We start from the raw sequence: 14,629 nt of genomic DNA on the forward strand, positions 1-14,629 counted from the left end.
AACGATTGTTAGCATTTTATAGCAATAAAGTATTTTTAAAATTAACAAAAAAGAATATTTTAAGATTAACAAAACAAGTATTAATTATAATTAATTTCATTACTTTTCCTAAATCTCCCTATTTCCTAAAATTCCTACGTACAATTTTATATGGTTTCTTACATCATTATAGTCAGAGGCCATCAGATTTTCTTCAGTGTTCCATATGCCCATAAAAAAGAAAAGTCACAAAATATGATTCATTTAACATTGTTTGCTTTACCAAGAAGTTAACTACAACATGTATTTCATTGAACAGGAATCTGTATAAACACATTATTTTTTGACCACACGTTTAATACAAAGTACAACGGGGCAAGTGTCCTAAAGATTAGCTAACATAACTGAATAGTAATTAAAGGCTATAAGTCTAATATTTTTTATAATTTGATATTATTTTATACAAATGAAGATACTCATAGCACATGATCAAGCACTGTAACTCCTACATAGACAATGTTCACAGCAGCATTGTTTCAACAGCAAAAACAAAAATAAATAAAACTCAAATGTCCATCAACAGAACCATTCATGTAATACTATACAGCAATAAAAATGAAAGCCACAAAAGTAAACATTATGCCATCTATACAAAACTGAGAAACATACAAAATTAACATTTCATTTAGAGATACCTATGTACAAAGCAAATGACCAACACAAATTTCCAAATAATTACTTGAGAGGGACAGGGTTCTTATGGGACGTCTAAAGTGTAGGCAATATTCTAGATCTTAAGCTGGCTGATGAGTACACAGATATTCATATTTGTTATCCCTTTGCCTTATAAGTACATGTTTATGTATTTTGGCAGTACATAATACTTCATTTTTAAAAAAAAAAACAGTAAAAATGTGAAAGACTTCAAAAAATGAAGACTACCATTTATGTATAACAATAAAATTATTGTAAAAAAAGTATACAAAGAAAACGCTGAGTTCTTCCAGTGCCCTATATAATCAGTATTAATAATTTAAAGGGCGATAATCCCAGTATGAAAAAAATGACAAGCTTTGACACAAAATCTGAACATCTGCTTTCCTGGCACTCTAAGTTAGACAAGGGTGAATATGTTAGCCACTCAATTCTGCCTCTTCATCTTTCATCTGTACTTAGATTTTTCTTTATCTTTGGATTTCTTTGGACTTCTGCCTCAGTCCCTTTTTACTCCTTTCTCTTTCGTAAAGATGTCTGGTATTTGGATTTGTGACTATTACTATAATGGCCATTCCTCTCTCGAGATCAGATACGACTTCGGTTCTGAGTTCAGTCTCTCTTTTTACTCTTTCATTTCTCCCAACAGCTTTCTTCTTCTTCATAGTGACCAAACTCCAAACTTTCTCTATAATTATCTGGATTAGTATTTTTGATAGGTATGCAGTCTTCATCTTCTTTTTCTTCAGAGCAGTGATGGGTTTTCTTCTTGTGTTTTTTACTTGTAAGTGAGTGACTTGACTTTGAGTCTTCTGCCTGCTCATCTAATACAACAGCATATTTTGCCTCCTGTTTGGGCTTTATCTTTCAGAACCAAATTAGATGGTTTATCCTGTTCCTTTTTATACTCTTTTAAATCACTCTTGTTGTACTTCCCACCTTTTCCTTCCATTTAACCTTTGTAGCAGACTGGCTAAAATCCATGTTTTCTTCTGTCCATTTTTAAGAAGGCTTTCTCACAGTCTTCCTCCTTTTCAAATTCAATAAAACCATACATCTGTAATCCCAGCACTTTGGGAGGCCGAGGGAGGTGAATCACTTGAGGTCAGGAGTTCAAGACCAGCCTGGCCAACATGGCAAAACCCTGTCACTACTAAAAATACAAAAATTAGCCCGGTGTGGTGGTGCACGCCTGTAGTCCCAGCTACTTGGGAGGCTAGGTGGGGAGAATCACTTGAACCCAGGAGGTAGAGGCTGCAGTGAGCCAAGATCACGCCACTGCACTCCAGCTTAGGCAACAGAGTGAGACTCCATCTCAAAAGAAAGAAAAAAGAAAAGAAAAAGACAAGACAAGACAGAAAGAAAGAAAAAGAAAAGCATAACAGAGGGTTTCTCCTGTCTTCCAGTCCCAGATAACTTCACAACTTCTTATTGGCCCAAATCTAGAGAGTATTATATCCAGATCCTCATCTGTAGTCACTGGATTCAATTTACAAACACAGCAGATTTTTCTGGAGGTTTAATATCTGCATCAGGTAGGTCTCCTACCATTCTAAAAGTAAAGCCTGAGTTTTAGCTTCTTTTTCTGCCTTTAGTTCTTCTACTTCTTCAGCTGACCTTCCTTTGAAATGATCAATTTCTTCATCTGCATCAATTCTACCCACTCTTTAATTGTTCACTTGTAGGTTCTGGTGATAGATCAGGGATTAATAAATGAGGAGTGCCATCAAAACGGATCATCTAAAATCACTGTATAATTTATCCTGATATCCTGATATGGTACAAAGTCCTTGTCAACAAAGGTCTCATTAATTTTCTTAATTATGTCAATGCCTTCTGTCACCTCACCAAATACTGTATGGTACCATCAAGGTAATCTAGATTTTCTCCTGTAGTGATAAGAAACTGAGATCCCTGTTGATCACTGCCATTATTCACCAAGGACATTGTGCCTTTCTTCTTGTGTTTAACTCTTGGGACGTTTTCTGTCTCAAAAAAGCTCGCTTGATCACCATACAATTGGCCAAAAATAGACTCTCCTCCATGACCAGTCCCTATAGGATCAACAGTTTGTATGATAAAATCCCTTTGTACACTGTGAATAAGGCAATAATTGTAATATTTTATTTTGTACAATCTCAAGAAATTAAAGCAGGCGAGTACCTTCTAGATGCTTGGCACTGCCATCACAAATGTCCTTAAACCGTGGTACCTGCTCTCAAAAAGTTCACAGTTGCAAGGCTGCTGCTCAGTGTACAAATCAACAACCACATTGCTCAAAGTAGTCTCCAGTAGAACCACCATGGCACCCACTCCTCCTCGGCTATAAACCCTGGGGAGGTTGCTAATATTTCTTTAAGGCAAAAACAAAAAGTCGATAGAAACTGAAAATAGGTAAAGTCTGATTATAAGAAAGAAAAATAGGGCCAGACCCAGTGGCTCACACTTGTAATCCCAGCATTTTGAGAGGCCGAGGAAGGCGGATCACTTGAGGCCAGGAGTTCGAAAGCCCATCTCTACTAAAAATACAAAAAAATTAGCCAGGTGTGGTAGCACATTCCTGTGGTTCCAGCTATTTGGGAGGCTGAGGCAGAAGAATCACTTGAACCCAGGAGGCAGAGGTTGCAGTGAGCCAAGATCGTGCCACTGTGCTCCAGCCTGGGCAACACAGAGAGACACTGCCAGAAAGACAGACAGAAAGAAAAAGAAAGAAGAAAAGAAAGAAAAATGGGTCACTGTGCATTCAACAACCAAGGTTTCAGGTAAATGGTGACACAACACATGAAAAGTTTGTCACTTCCCATTCTAGCTCAGCAATAGCAGATATTTAGCCAAAGTCAAGTCCTCCTTATCTCAACAGCTTCACAAGGCATCACTGCCCAAGATTACTACACAACATTATTACTACATATTACTACATTACTACACAAGAAGCCACATCCAACAATACAGTTCAGACTTCTGCACTAATGTATATGTGTGCAGAGAAAGAAAGGGCCAGTGACATCATCCAAGGCCAAACTATAGTATAATATTATAATATGTACAGGCAGCAAGATACATTAGATCTAAGCATGTTATGGAAACCATAGAATGAAATGATTAATATTTTAAGCTTCATCTAATGAAAGAAAGATTAATATTTTAAGCTTCATCTAATGCCACAAATAAACAGAGTGGCAACTTCAAAACAGAACACCAGAAAAAGCCCAAGCTAACTTAGAAATAAACAATTCATATATAAAATCGAAAGCTCAGTGAGAATAGTATATTTCTGAACAAGGATAATAGTATATTTCTGAACAAGGAAAATCAGCTAAGAATTTGACCCACTTTTTGTTACCCAAAAAGATAAAAAGTGAGCAAATGCAATTCCCTGAATGCATTTCTTTCTTTTTTTAAAGAAGAGGTCACTCTGGAATGTAAAGTATTAATAAACCTTTAACATATACTTTTTAAGCTATATGATCAAAATATTGCAGAACACTGTAGCTTTTTTCAAGAATCTAATTTCTAAGCACAGTCTAAATCCTCACTTCTGCAATACTAATGAAACTGCATTTAGCAATGTTTGCCAATACCAGTTTAGTTAAGTCCTAGATACTTAAATGATCTGACTTAAAGCAGAAAGAGGACAGCTGATTGATTCTTTTAGGGGCAAAGTGTCAGAGTAACTCCAAGAATACTTTAGAAGAAATAAAATTGCACTTACAGAACTTCAAAAGATATTATAAATATATTTTGTTTATAATGAGCTAATATATAATCCAATCTATATTTTACTATGGTATTTTTGTACCTTCATGGAAAGATCACTTCACAAGTTTGTATGAGGAATAGTAAAGTTTCCATATGGCTAGACTTGATGTAACCCTGAGCCACTGAGTCCTGTTTTTATTATCTTCTAAGATACCAGCATTACACTTCACTAATTCAATGTATAACTGATATATTTAACTAGAAAAGTAAATATAATTACAGAAGAAATGTTATGAGAAACTTTATCCATCACAAAGACTCTATATAATACTTTTAATCTCCTAACAACAAATACAATTTCTAATATTACTTATAAAAGAAAATCATTTCCACATTAACTACTATGCAGAACTTACAGAAAGCACAAATGACATTGAAAAAAATGCCAACACACCCTGGAAGAAATTATGAAAATAGAGATTAAAATTTCTTTTCTATATTATATCAACTAACCTAAAAGAAGTAAAGAAGTGAAACAGCCAAGTAGATATAAACAAAATTTTTTAAGGTAGTGTGCCTTGCTTTGCCATGACAGTGTTGTATAAAAAGATACTACGTTGAATATTGCTAAAATATCAAAGGATGATAAATGTAGAGAATCGTAATGATGGGGCTGAAGGTAGCCATATACTACATTATAAATTGGCAGATTTTTAAAAGTTTACACTGCCAAATATGAATATACAAAAAGGAGACCTTATTCTACTCAGATTTTGAAATGTCAAGTGAACGGAAGTTTTTAAAAATCAAATGCTAAATTCTGTCTAAACAAAGTGATAGGTCCTTTAGGGACCAAAGGGAAGGCCCAATGATGGCATACTTACTGGGGATACTTGCAGCTATTTTAAGTTCCATGCACACTAGGGTCTAGTCCCATTTAGCTTTCTCTTCTTCCTTCACCGCCCCAAAGCTATATTTATTTAGCCTTTCTATGACTTAACTGTATAAGCAGTGGGATAATACATTGTGCATACTTTCCTGCCCCATAACTAACTGGGTTCCAACAACAACTTTCAGCTATCTTGAAGTCAGGACTCAGAGCATTACAAGAGCCTTGTGCATGCTGCCTGATCTTGGGCAAATTACTTAACTTCCCAGGACCTCATTTCCTCATCTGTGAAAAGAGGTTAATAAAAGTACCTTATATTGGATTCTACCAAAGATTAGTAGTTGGCATAAAAGCTCAATAAATAAAAACGTTAAGACTCATCTAGCCTAATAAACTTTTTCTTTTCAATAGCAGAATCTTTTCCCTACCCAACCAAAATCTTATAAAGCCTATTCCCTTCATTTTAAAGACACAGAAGATAAGATGCAGAGTTAGTGGCTTATCATAAGTCAAATGTCAAAACTGAAAAGATAACTCAAGTTTCTTGACTGCAAACCTAGTATTTCTCAGGATACATTTATGTGTCTAAGACATATCTATGGAACCATTTGGCAAATAATTGCTCTGGTCTTTCATTTGATAATTAGTTCTAGAGAAAACAGCCAGGTTATACCATCAAGGACTAGTCCAGTCAAACATGCTTTGCTCCACCTTCATCAGAAAAACAGCAAATAATCCCAAAAGCAAATTTATAGAATCAGTTATAGTGCAACTCTAGTCAGTCAATACTCATTCAGTCTTATTCTCATTATCATCTATAGTAATCATTTTTATGTATATAAGTTATCAATAATAGTTATTAATGAAGCTAATCAAGCCACAAGGAGTTAGTTCCTTTATGTCTTGTTCACTGTGCTTAACAATCAAGTGTGTAATAATGTTAGAAAATGTTTCATCAGAAAGTTAATTTTTTAGTAATGTAAAAGTTAAAATTAGCTACATGAAACTATTCACAAAAGTTTTCTTTATGGCCATACAGAATAAATAAGGAATTATTACTGTCAGTAGTTAATAAGTATTTGATCTTCAGTAACACTAGACAGGAAGTTGTAGCAGTTTTTGCCTTTTCATTACGAAACACATCTAGATGGTTGGTGGATTTCTTAACTTTTTTTTTTTTTTTTGAGACAGCACCCCATTCTAGTACCCAGGCTGGAGTGCAGTGAGGTGATTTCAGTTCACTGTAACCTCTGCCTCCTGGGCTCAAGTGATCCTCCTGTCTCAGCCTCCTGAGTAGCTGGACTACAGGAGTGTGCCACCATGCCCAGGCTAACTTTTGTATTTAGTGTAGAGGCAAGGTCTTGTTATGTTGCTCAGGTTGGTCTTGAAATCCTGAACTCAAGCCATCTGCCTGCCTCAGCTTCCCAAAGTGCTGGGATTACAGGTGTGAACCACCATGCCCGGCAGGATTTCTTAACAATTCTAATAACCTGGTAGACAATTTTGGACACTGACCTTGCCACACAACCATGGGTTACTAGTTTCATTTCTTTTCTTTTTTTTTGAGATACAGTTTCGCTCCTGTTGCCCAAGCTGGAGTGGAACGGTGTGATCTTGGCTCACTGCAGCCTCCACTTCCCAGGTTCAAGTGACGTTCATGTCTCAGCCTCCCAAGTAGCTGGGATTATAGGGGCGCACCACCATGCCCAGTTAATTTCTGTATTTTTAGTAGAGACAGGGTTTCACCATGTTGGCCAGGCTGGTCTCGAACTCCTGACCTCAAGTGATCTGCCCACCACAGCCTCCCAAAGTGCTAGGATTACAGGCATGAGACACTGCGCCTGGCCCACTAGCTTCTTTAAATCATCATTATTTTTGGTGAGCCATCATTAAGGTGTACTATGGTGAACTTCATTAAGTTATATATGTACACAGTTCAACCCACAAATTACAGGCTCTTGGAAGCCTGCTGTCTTTTGGGAGGGCTGAATCAACCTAGTGCCAGTTGCTGGGACAATCACCTGAGACCAGTCTCTGTTTAGTGAATCCTGAAGCTTTCATCAGTTTAGCACCGTATGTAATTAACTTTTAACATTTATGAAGAGAGAAAAGGGGAGAAAAGCACTTATATTCACTATAAAGTGATTCGAGGACAGTACAGATTCTGATTACATGTAAGAAAGGCCAGATACAATCATGTTCCTATCTTCAGAATCAAGAATTTCTCTCTGTCTGTCTCTCTCAGGAACAAGAATTTCTCTCTCTCTCACACACACACACACATTCTCTCTGCCTCTCTCTCTTTATGCAAGAAAGAAATGGAGAAAAATGGCCAATCCATCTATATTTTATTTTAGTTACATTCAACAAACTAGGTCTCACATTTTTAGACATTCTGAAAATGTCAGATCATATCCCAGCACAGCGTAATAGTGCCATGGAAACAAAAGAAAACCAATTCCTTTGTCATTCTTTTAGCTCAGAAATCACAGCTGATCATCAACATCAGAGTCTTTTTTAGTTAGGAGCAACAGGATAGTTTTATGGAATGAACACTGGATCTGGAATGAGAAGATCCACATCCCAAATCCTTGCTGAATCAAAGTATACGTTGCTTAGTACATAGTTAGCACACAAATACATGTTTTCTTCCTTCCTACCTACAACTAGAGACACAGCATAGTATAGGTGAAGTCACTGAGGTATTCATGAACTTGCCTCTTGGTATGTGCCTCAGTAACATTCACCTGGAATAAACAACACTGCTTAAAGGTATCTGCCATGTTTGTTCATGCTACAGTGAAATACTTTTCCACAATTTGTTCATAATATAAGTAAAATCCTTAGACTTTTCAGAATTATTGCTAATCCATTATAATTTGTTTTTCAGAATAAGCACAAAAATTCTTCTAGAATAGCTACATGATGAGTCAACTTATGGTCACTTTCAAGGGTCCAGATGAAGAGTAGCGGGAAACACAGGTAGTATCTGCTCTTCCATCAGTCCCCTAGGCTTTCTATATCAATATATGAGTACTTGTATTCTCTTTCCTCCACTTACTTTTGGCAGAGACCAGAAGTTACATAAATTCAACCTCTTGTTAAAATAATTAAACAGTATGTAGCACAAAAAGACTGTCAGTGATTTAGCTTCTCAGACACTTAATAAAAGAATAAATTATATACTGAAGACAAAAAACAGTGTCAGACACAGACTAGGACAGGGGCTGCCAAAAAGTCTATCTTGGTGGTGTCTGGAAATGTTAAGTTCTGGAGAAAAGACCAAACTAAAATTAAGAAGAACTAAGTCATTAGAATATACTCTTTAGCGGATTATTAACTACCTGTGAATGTTTTAATAAAACAGACTTCTAGAATTTTTTAAAATTTCAGACTAAGGAAAACCCTCTCCGACTAGCCATTTGTTGAACACTGTCATTTATTTCCATTCTATTCACTGCTGTGGAGCCCAGTTACTCCTTTATTTTCTTATTCACATGTAGTCTGACTTATCACAAGTAAAATAAAAATCACAAGGATGCCATTATCCTTCAACATTTCCCCAAAGTACAAATGCTAATGTGCATTAAGTCCTTGCAGAAATGTACAATGCAGTTCTTCAGTAAAAAGTACTGTAATTAATAAAATGATTTCCAGTTCAATATATACACACAGAACTTTACATAAGTTAGAAACTGATTAAGGTGATTCACACATGCTAGGTATTCAATATTCAATACAGTTAGAATAACAGTTATTTGAGAGGAATATAATCTTTGAATATAAGACAGATTTTGATTAAATAACTATAAATTCATTTATCTATTTTGCTAGTCACTCATTGATCTAGAAATTTTAGGCACCATGAGATAACTGATGGAAAAAATTAGTTCTGTAAATAATGAACACCGCTGCTCTCTAGTATAGTTTTCTGAGAATGAAAACCTTTCCCAAAAGTCAGTATGTGAAACCTGTTTATTTAGAAAAAGCTAAAACGTTAATGTATTTTCACTCTAGTAGAAGAAAGCTTTGAAACAAGTTTCTATAAGCACTCTAGGAAAATTAATTAATTTTAAAATGGAAAGGGAGGATCTTAATTTCCAAGAATATCAGCCTGAGAATAAACTTTATAGAAAGAGAATATCTGAGTATCTCTTTTAAAAGAGAAAAAGTTATTAAAATGTTTTGTATTCCACTGAGAACAGTATAAAAATGACTTAAAAAGATACATTTAAGGAAAAGATAAAAACTGAAAGCAAATGAATTAACAGGCAAACATATTACATGCGGTTAACATTATATTTGTATTATCTCTTAGAATAGAATCATAACTTCTTTATGTATAAAACAATGTGGCTCTCAAGATGCTCATGAAAAAGTCTAATTAAATTTCACTCTAGAGTTAGCAATCTGGTAGCGTATTAGGCCTAAATAAACCTGATATGTTAAATCAGGAACCAACACATGCTATTTTTCATAACAGGAGTTATATAAATTACAAGCTCTTCCATGTTTTTATTAGATTTGGTACACTTAAAAATAAGCTGTATTCTCCATCCAGAGTACTCTAAATATGACTGTTATTACATCTTTTAGAACTTATAATTCATCCTAATGCTCTATCTTTACAAAACACACACACACACACACACAAAGATTTGCATTTCCTACTTACTATCTTGGACAGTAAAACTATATTTGTTCTATGTTTAAATCCATGGGTTCTGCTCTGTGAGGTTTCAAAAAGAAGCAACTTTATTATATTTTCCTTTGGTTGTTACTAATGATTTTAGCTTAAAGATCATTAATCTTAACACTAACATCCTGCTTTTTCTCATTTGAGTTGCTCTATTTATCTCAAAGGTAGACTTTATGTATTACCATTACAAAAAAATAACTATTTGCATAATACTTTATGATTTTACATCTATTACAAACACATCACAGGGAGCCTGAGGATTCATTCAGCAGCCTGTCATTCACCACTGCAAGACCCTTCAGAACCAAACAAGAGGGAGGATGACATTTTACTAATGGCAAAAGTACAGAAACGAATGTAAATAACAAACCTTGAAGTTTTAAAAATACAAAAGAAAAAAAGAAAACAAGCAAAAAGAGGATGATCCATGAGCACAAACAAAACAGTTTCAATTTGTAAAACTCCATGTCCTCTATATATACAGCAAGGTGTTTGGCAATTTATGTATTTCTATTATGGTAACCATTTAAATTATTTAAAACTATGCTACAAAAATAAAGGAAATTACCATTTTTTCCTGGGTTGTATAAATTAATATTATAATAATATTAAAATTGACTATTCCTATTTATAGAATTCAGCTTTTCCTCAGCCTTGTGAAACAATCTGATATCAATTCTCTGTTACTCTAGCCTCAGCCCTACAAATATTCACATTAAGAATGCTTAAGACGCAGATAATGACATAATGTATTTAGAAATTGTGTTGTTTCATAATTTTTTGGTAAAAGAATCATAAAAAAATTTTAAGCTTCCCTATTTTCTCCTATAATCATCACTCCAGATGAAATGCATGAAATACTGAATGCTCAGTTATGTCACCTTTAGTCCAAATGCCCACAGCACTTGCGGTTTTTCATAAACAATATGCCTTTATACTATATACCTACCCCTTGAGCCATCAACTACTTAATGTTTTAAAATGTAGTTTCAAACGCAGTTTTAACACCCTCTTGCGTGCACACACACACCCCCACATACACTGAAGTGTGCAGAAAAAGGAGGAGGTGGAGAGCAGAGGAAGAAATGGAGCACGTTGTTGTTTTTCATTCATGCAGTATAGTGATGTCAGTGTCTGCAGCAGCAGTGGCAGCGGCAGGAGCCTTGACCAGTGGAGGCTAAAATCCACTCAAGTCAGAACCTTACAGCATTCAAAAGAAAGTGAGAAGACAATCATTCTAAAAATTAAATCAACTGTTCAGATCATGGATTTTAAATGGCTAAGGAAACAGATTAGTAGGACAGTTTTAATTTGGGTAGCGGGGGTAAAAGGCGGGACATGGAGAAGTAACATAGGAGTAATATAATCACGGAACTGGGGGTACAGAAGCCCGCATTCAAAAATCACTTCAATGTAAAAAACTGACAAAACCACCTGGTGTTTAAAACAGTAGAAAAACATCTCTAGCAAAGAAAGCCCTTGCATTCCCAACACAAGCTCTCTGACACTGCAAATCTGTCTGCTGCACAACCAGACTCAGAAAAGTGTTTTCATCATGATTGCATTAAAATCGCATTAAACTCGGATGTGCCATACTACAACAAAGAGAATAGTTTAAGCCAGATCACAAATTTCATTAAAACTGCTTGATGATGGAGCATGTAATTCCTAAGCAATTAAGCCTTTTGAAGGATGCAGAAAAACAAGTTGTACTATTATCTGTTGTAAGATGTTAGTGTTTATATACAAAAGGGGAGAAGGGTACTAGATGACCATTATGTTGTTGCAGCAATTGCTGAAACTTCTCTTACTCACATCCACAAGACCCACAATCTGCAATGCTTATTTTATGCCTCTTAGTGCCTACAAGAAAATCCCAAAACTCAATTTGTGCACTGTTGAAGCAAAATCACTAAAAAATTTATGTAACTGTTTTCTGTTCATTCTCTTATTTCTCATTTCATACAGTTCTAGAAAATGTGCAAGAGTTGCATATGGCATTAATCTGTTAGAAAATGGTGGCCTTTTCTATAAAATACAGCCAAAGATGTGTGTTCAGTTGTGGTCATTATTAGGGCGATCACGTTGTTTTCATTCATTCATTCAGGATTTGCTGGAGGATGTCAGTTTCTGCAGCAGCTGGCTTGACCTGGGGGAGGAGTGGAGGAGCATATTCCTCCCAGTGCATACAGATTACAGGATGTATTTCTTGGTGCTCATGTACTCATCCCACTGCACTACATCCTACACTGGTTCAACATCAAGTGGTCAGAAAACAAGTGCGTTAGCAACATGCTAATTACAGGTCTGAAATATTAAAACAAAAACACCAAGACTGCAATGTATCATAACGCAGACAACCACTTTCTCCAACTCTAACACCTTCAAGAAAACTCCATTAAAAAAAAAAAAATTCCACATACCACATAAACAATGTACAGACTTTGACAGTGTTTCCCTTCCAAGCAGAGATTTTTCCACCCAGCATGATCTGTTCCCTCCACAATGCAGCAGCAGCATCTGTAGCTCTAGGCTGGTATCTAATAATATTAGCTATTCCACTCTCCCTTATGAGCTTTAAGTCTCTGTTTTGGCTAATCTTCCTTTTCTCCCCCAGGGCTCAACTAGATCATGCACTGTGTCCCTAGACATAAACAAAACCAAAGCAAAACAGAAAACACTAAGGGTAACCCACAGCATCCACCAGCTCACCATTACCTTTGACACCTAACAAAAAAGAAACTTGAGATCCTTCAATAGCTCAACTGAACTGTTAAGTGTACTTAAAAATGGAAGGAAAAAGCGAACACGTTCCACAAATAAGTTTTCAGAAATTTACCATGAAAATCTCCAGTTGAGCATAAACTGTTTCCAGTGCAGGAGTGCTCTGATGCATGAATATATAAAGGGGAGGGGGAGAGAGAGGGAGAGAGAGAGGGAGAGGGGGGTGGAGGAGGGGAGAGAGGGAGGGAGAGAGAGGGAGGGAGAACTGAGGGAAAAAACCGTATACACTTCAATTGCACATTCAAAACTGTCCCCTCTAGCAGATATCATTACATCCAGCCGATATCCTTACATCATAACTAATGCCACCATCCCTCTAAAAATAAAAAAATTATCCCGGTAGTTATAGGCACGTTAGGAACTTTGCAGGAAAGCACAAAGAGACTGTAGAGATTACAACCACCACCTTATCCGCTGCTGAAGAGTTTGTGTGCGTGTTTAAGTGTTTCGCCCAGCTCCTCTTTCCCCGGCTACAAACAGCAAACACACGAATGAGCTAGCCAGCTCTTAAACTGAAAAACCTCTCGAAGCAGGCGAGTGATGGAAGAGAAAATCTGAGGGGCGGCATGAGGGTCAAATAAAAGTTGCTTTTCAGTTCGCTCCTCCAAGCCCCGCAAGCGACCGCAGGGGGGTGAGATTCCCAAAGCCACTTTCACACCTTCGATAATGCACTAGCAAAGAGAAGCCCGAAGAGGCTGAAGTTTCCACGGAGGGCACCGTCGGGGAGACGCAGCCCGGGAGGACGGGAGGGTTGGGCTCGCTACCTCTGCACACGGGCGAGCCGGGGCTCCGTCTCTCAGGTGAGCTGCTCCTCCGGTGGCTCTCTGGGGACCGTCTCGGGCGGCCCTTGGCCCGCGGCGCCTGCTCGGCCGGGGCTGCGGCCGGCGGCGGCGTCGGGCTGGACGGGCTGGGGCCGCGGGCCGCGCCGGGCCCCGGAAGGCTGCCCAGCGAGGCGGCAGCAGCGGCGGCGGGCGGGCGCGTGGGACTGTGCTGGCTGCCCCGCAGGAGCTGGTAGGGCACCGTAGCGCGGATGGGCTGCAGCAGCCGGCCGGCTCCCGCAGCCGGGGCGCAGCTCACGCCGCCGCCCGCACCGTTCCCGCTCCCGGCTGCGGCGACGGCGGGCGGGGACCCCGCGGCGCTGCGCCTCATCCTCTGCGGCGGGGGATGAGGGGTCTGAGAGGAACTGGAGGAGGATGAGGAGGCAGTGGACATGGTGGCTCTGCGGGCCCTGGACGCCGCCGGCCGACACGGAGGCGCGGGGCAGGAGGCGCGCGAGCGTGTGGGAGCCGGCGCGATAGTGCGTGCGAGTGTGTAAGGGGGAGGGGCAGGGGTATCGCTGTAGGGGAGGAGTCTCGGGGCTCCCCCTCCCCAACGCACACCCCCGCCGCCTCGGCGAGGGGGAGGGGAAGGCTCCGAAAACAAACGTCCAACGGCCCCAACCGCCCGGCTGGGCTCGGCGTGGCGGTCACGGCCGGGGCCGCAAGGAGCCCGGAGCCGCCGCCGAAGCCACTGCTCCAGGCATCGCGCTGACAGGGCAACCGCCCGGTTTACGCAGCCCCGAGGGCCACTCGCAGCCTTCTCCTCAGCCCTCGCGGGGCTGTACGCACGGGAGAACCCGTCAGCTGCAGGGAGGGCCGGGACCCCTGCTTCTGGGGACCAGGGTAGAGAGAAAGGGCCTCGAGGTGCTGGCGCTCCTCGGAGTCCGCGCCGCCGCCGCCGCCGCCGCTTCTACCCACTCCTCACTCGAATGGCAACTAATTCGCCCCAGCCGCACCCCGCCCCCGGCACCGCCTCCCAGCGCTCAGGACCCGGCAGCTGCCGCAACGAGCATTTCCATTGGCTTAGGGGCTCCCCACCAGAACTCG

At 39.2% G+C, this 14,629-nt stretch overlaps 1 protein-coding gene and 1 pseudogene across 7 annotated transcripts in view; both read right to left on the reverse strand.

Moving 5' to 3' along the window:
- The window catches only part of GLCCI1 (glucocorticoid induced 1), a 128,833-nt gene extending 114,313 nt beyond the window's left edge, over positions 1-14,520 (reverse strand). For 5 of the 7 annotated variants that reach the window (XM_077997017.1, XM_015134020.3, XM_015134019.3 and 2 more), the window contains exon 1: positions 13,529-14,520. In XM_077997017.1, coding sequence (XP_077853143.1) covers positions 13,529-13,976 — 448 coding nt within the window. In that variant the 5' untranslated portion in view covers positions 13,977-14,520. Of the gene's footprint in view, positions 1-162; positions 199-13,528 lie in introns of those variants that run through there. The other 2 variants (XM_077997020.1, XM_028846029.2) reach the window with 1 other exon arrangement.
- On the reverse strand, positions 1,019-3,084 carry LOC100429238 (peptidyl-prolyl cis-trans isomerase-like 4; annotated as a pseudogene).
- Positions 14,521-14,629: the final 109 nt, after the last annotated feature.

Source organism: Macaca mulatta, chromosome 3, assembly GCF_049350105.2.
Source record: "Macaca mulatta isolate MMU2019108-1 chromosome 3, T2T-MMU8v2.0, whole genome shotgun sequence".
Classification (NCBI taxonomy): domain Eukaryota; kingdom Metazoa; phylum Chordata; class Mammalia; order Primates; family Cercopithecidae; genus Macaca; species Macaca mulatta.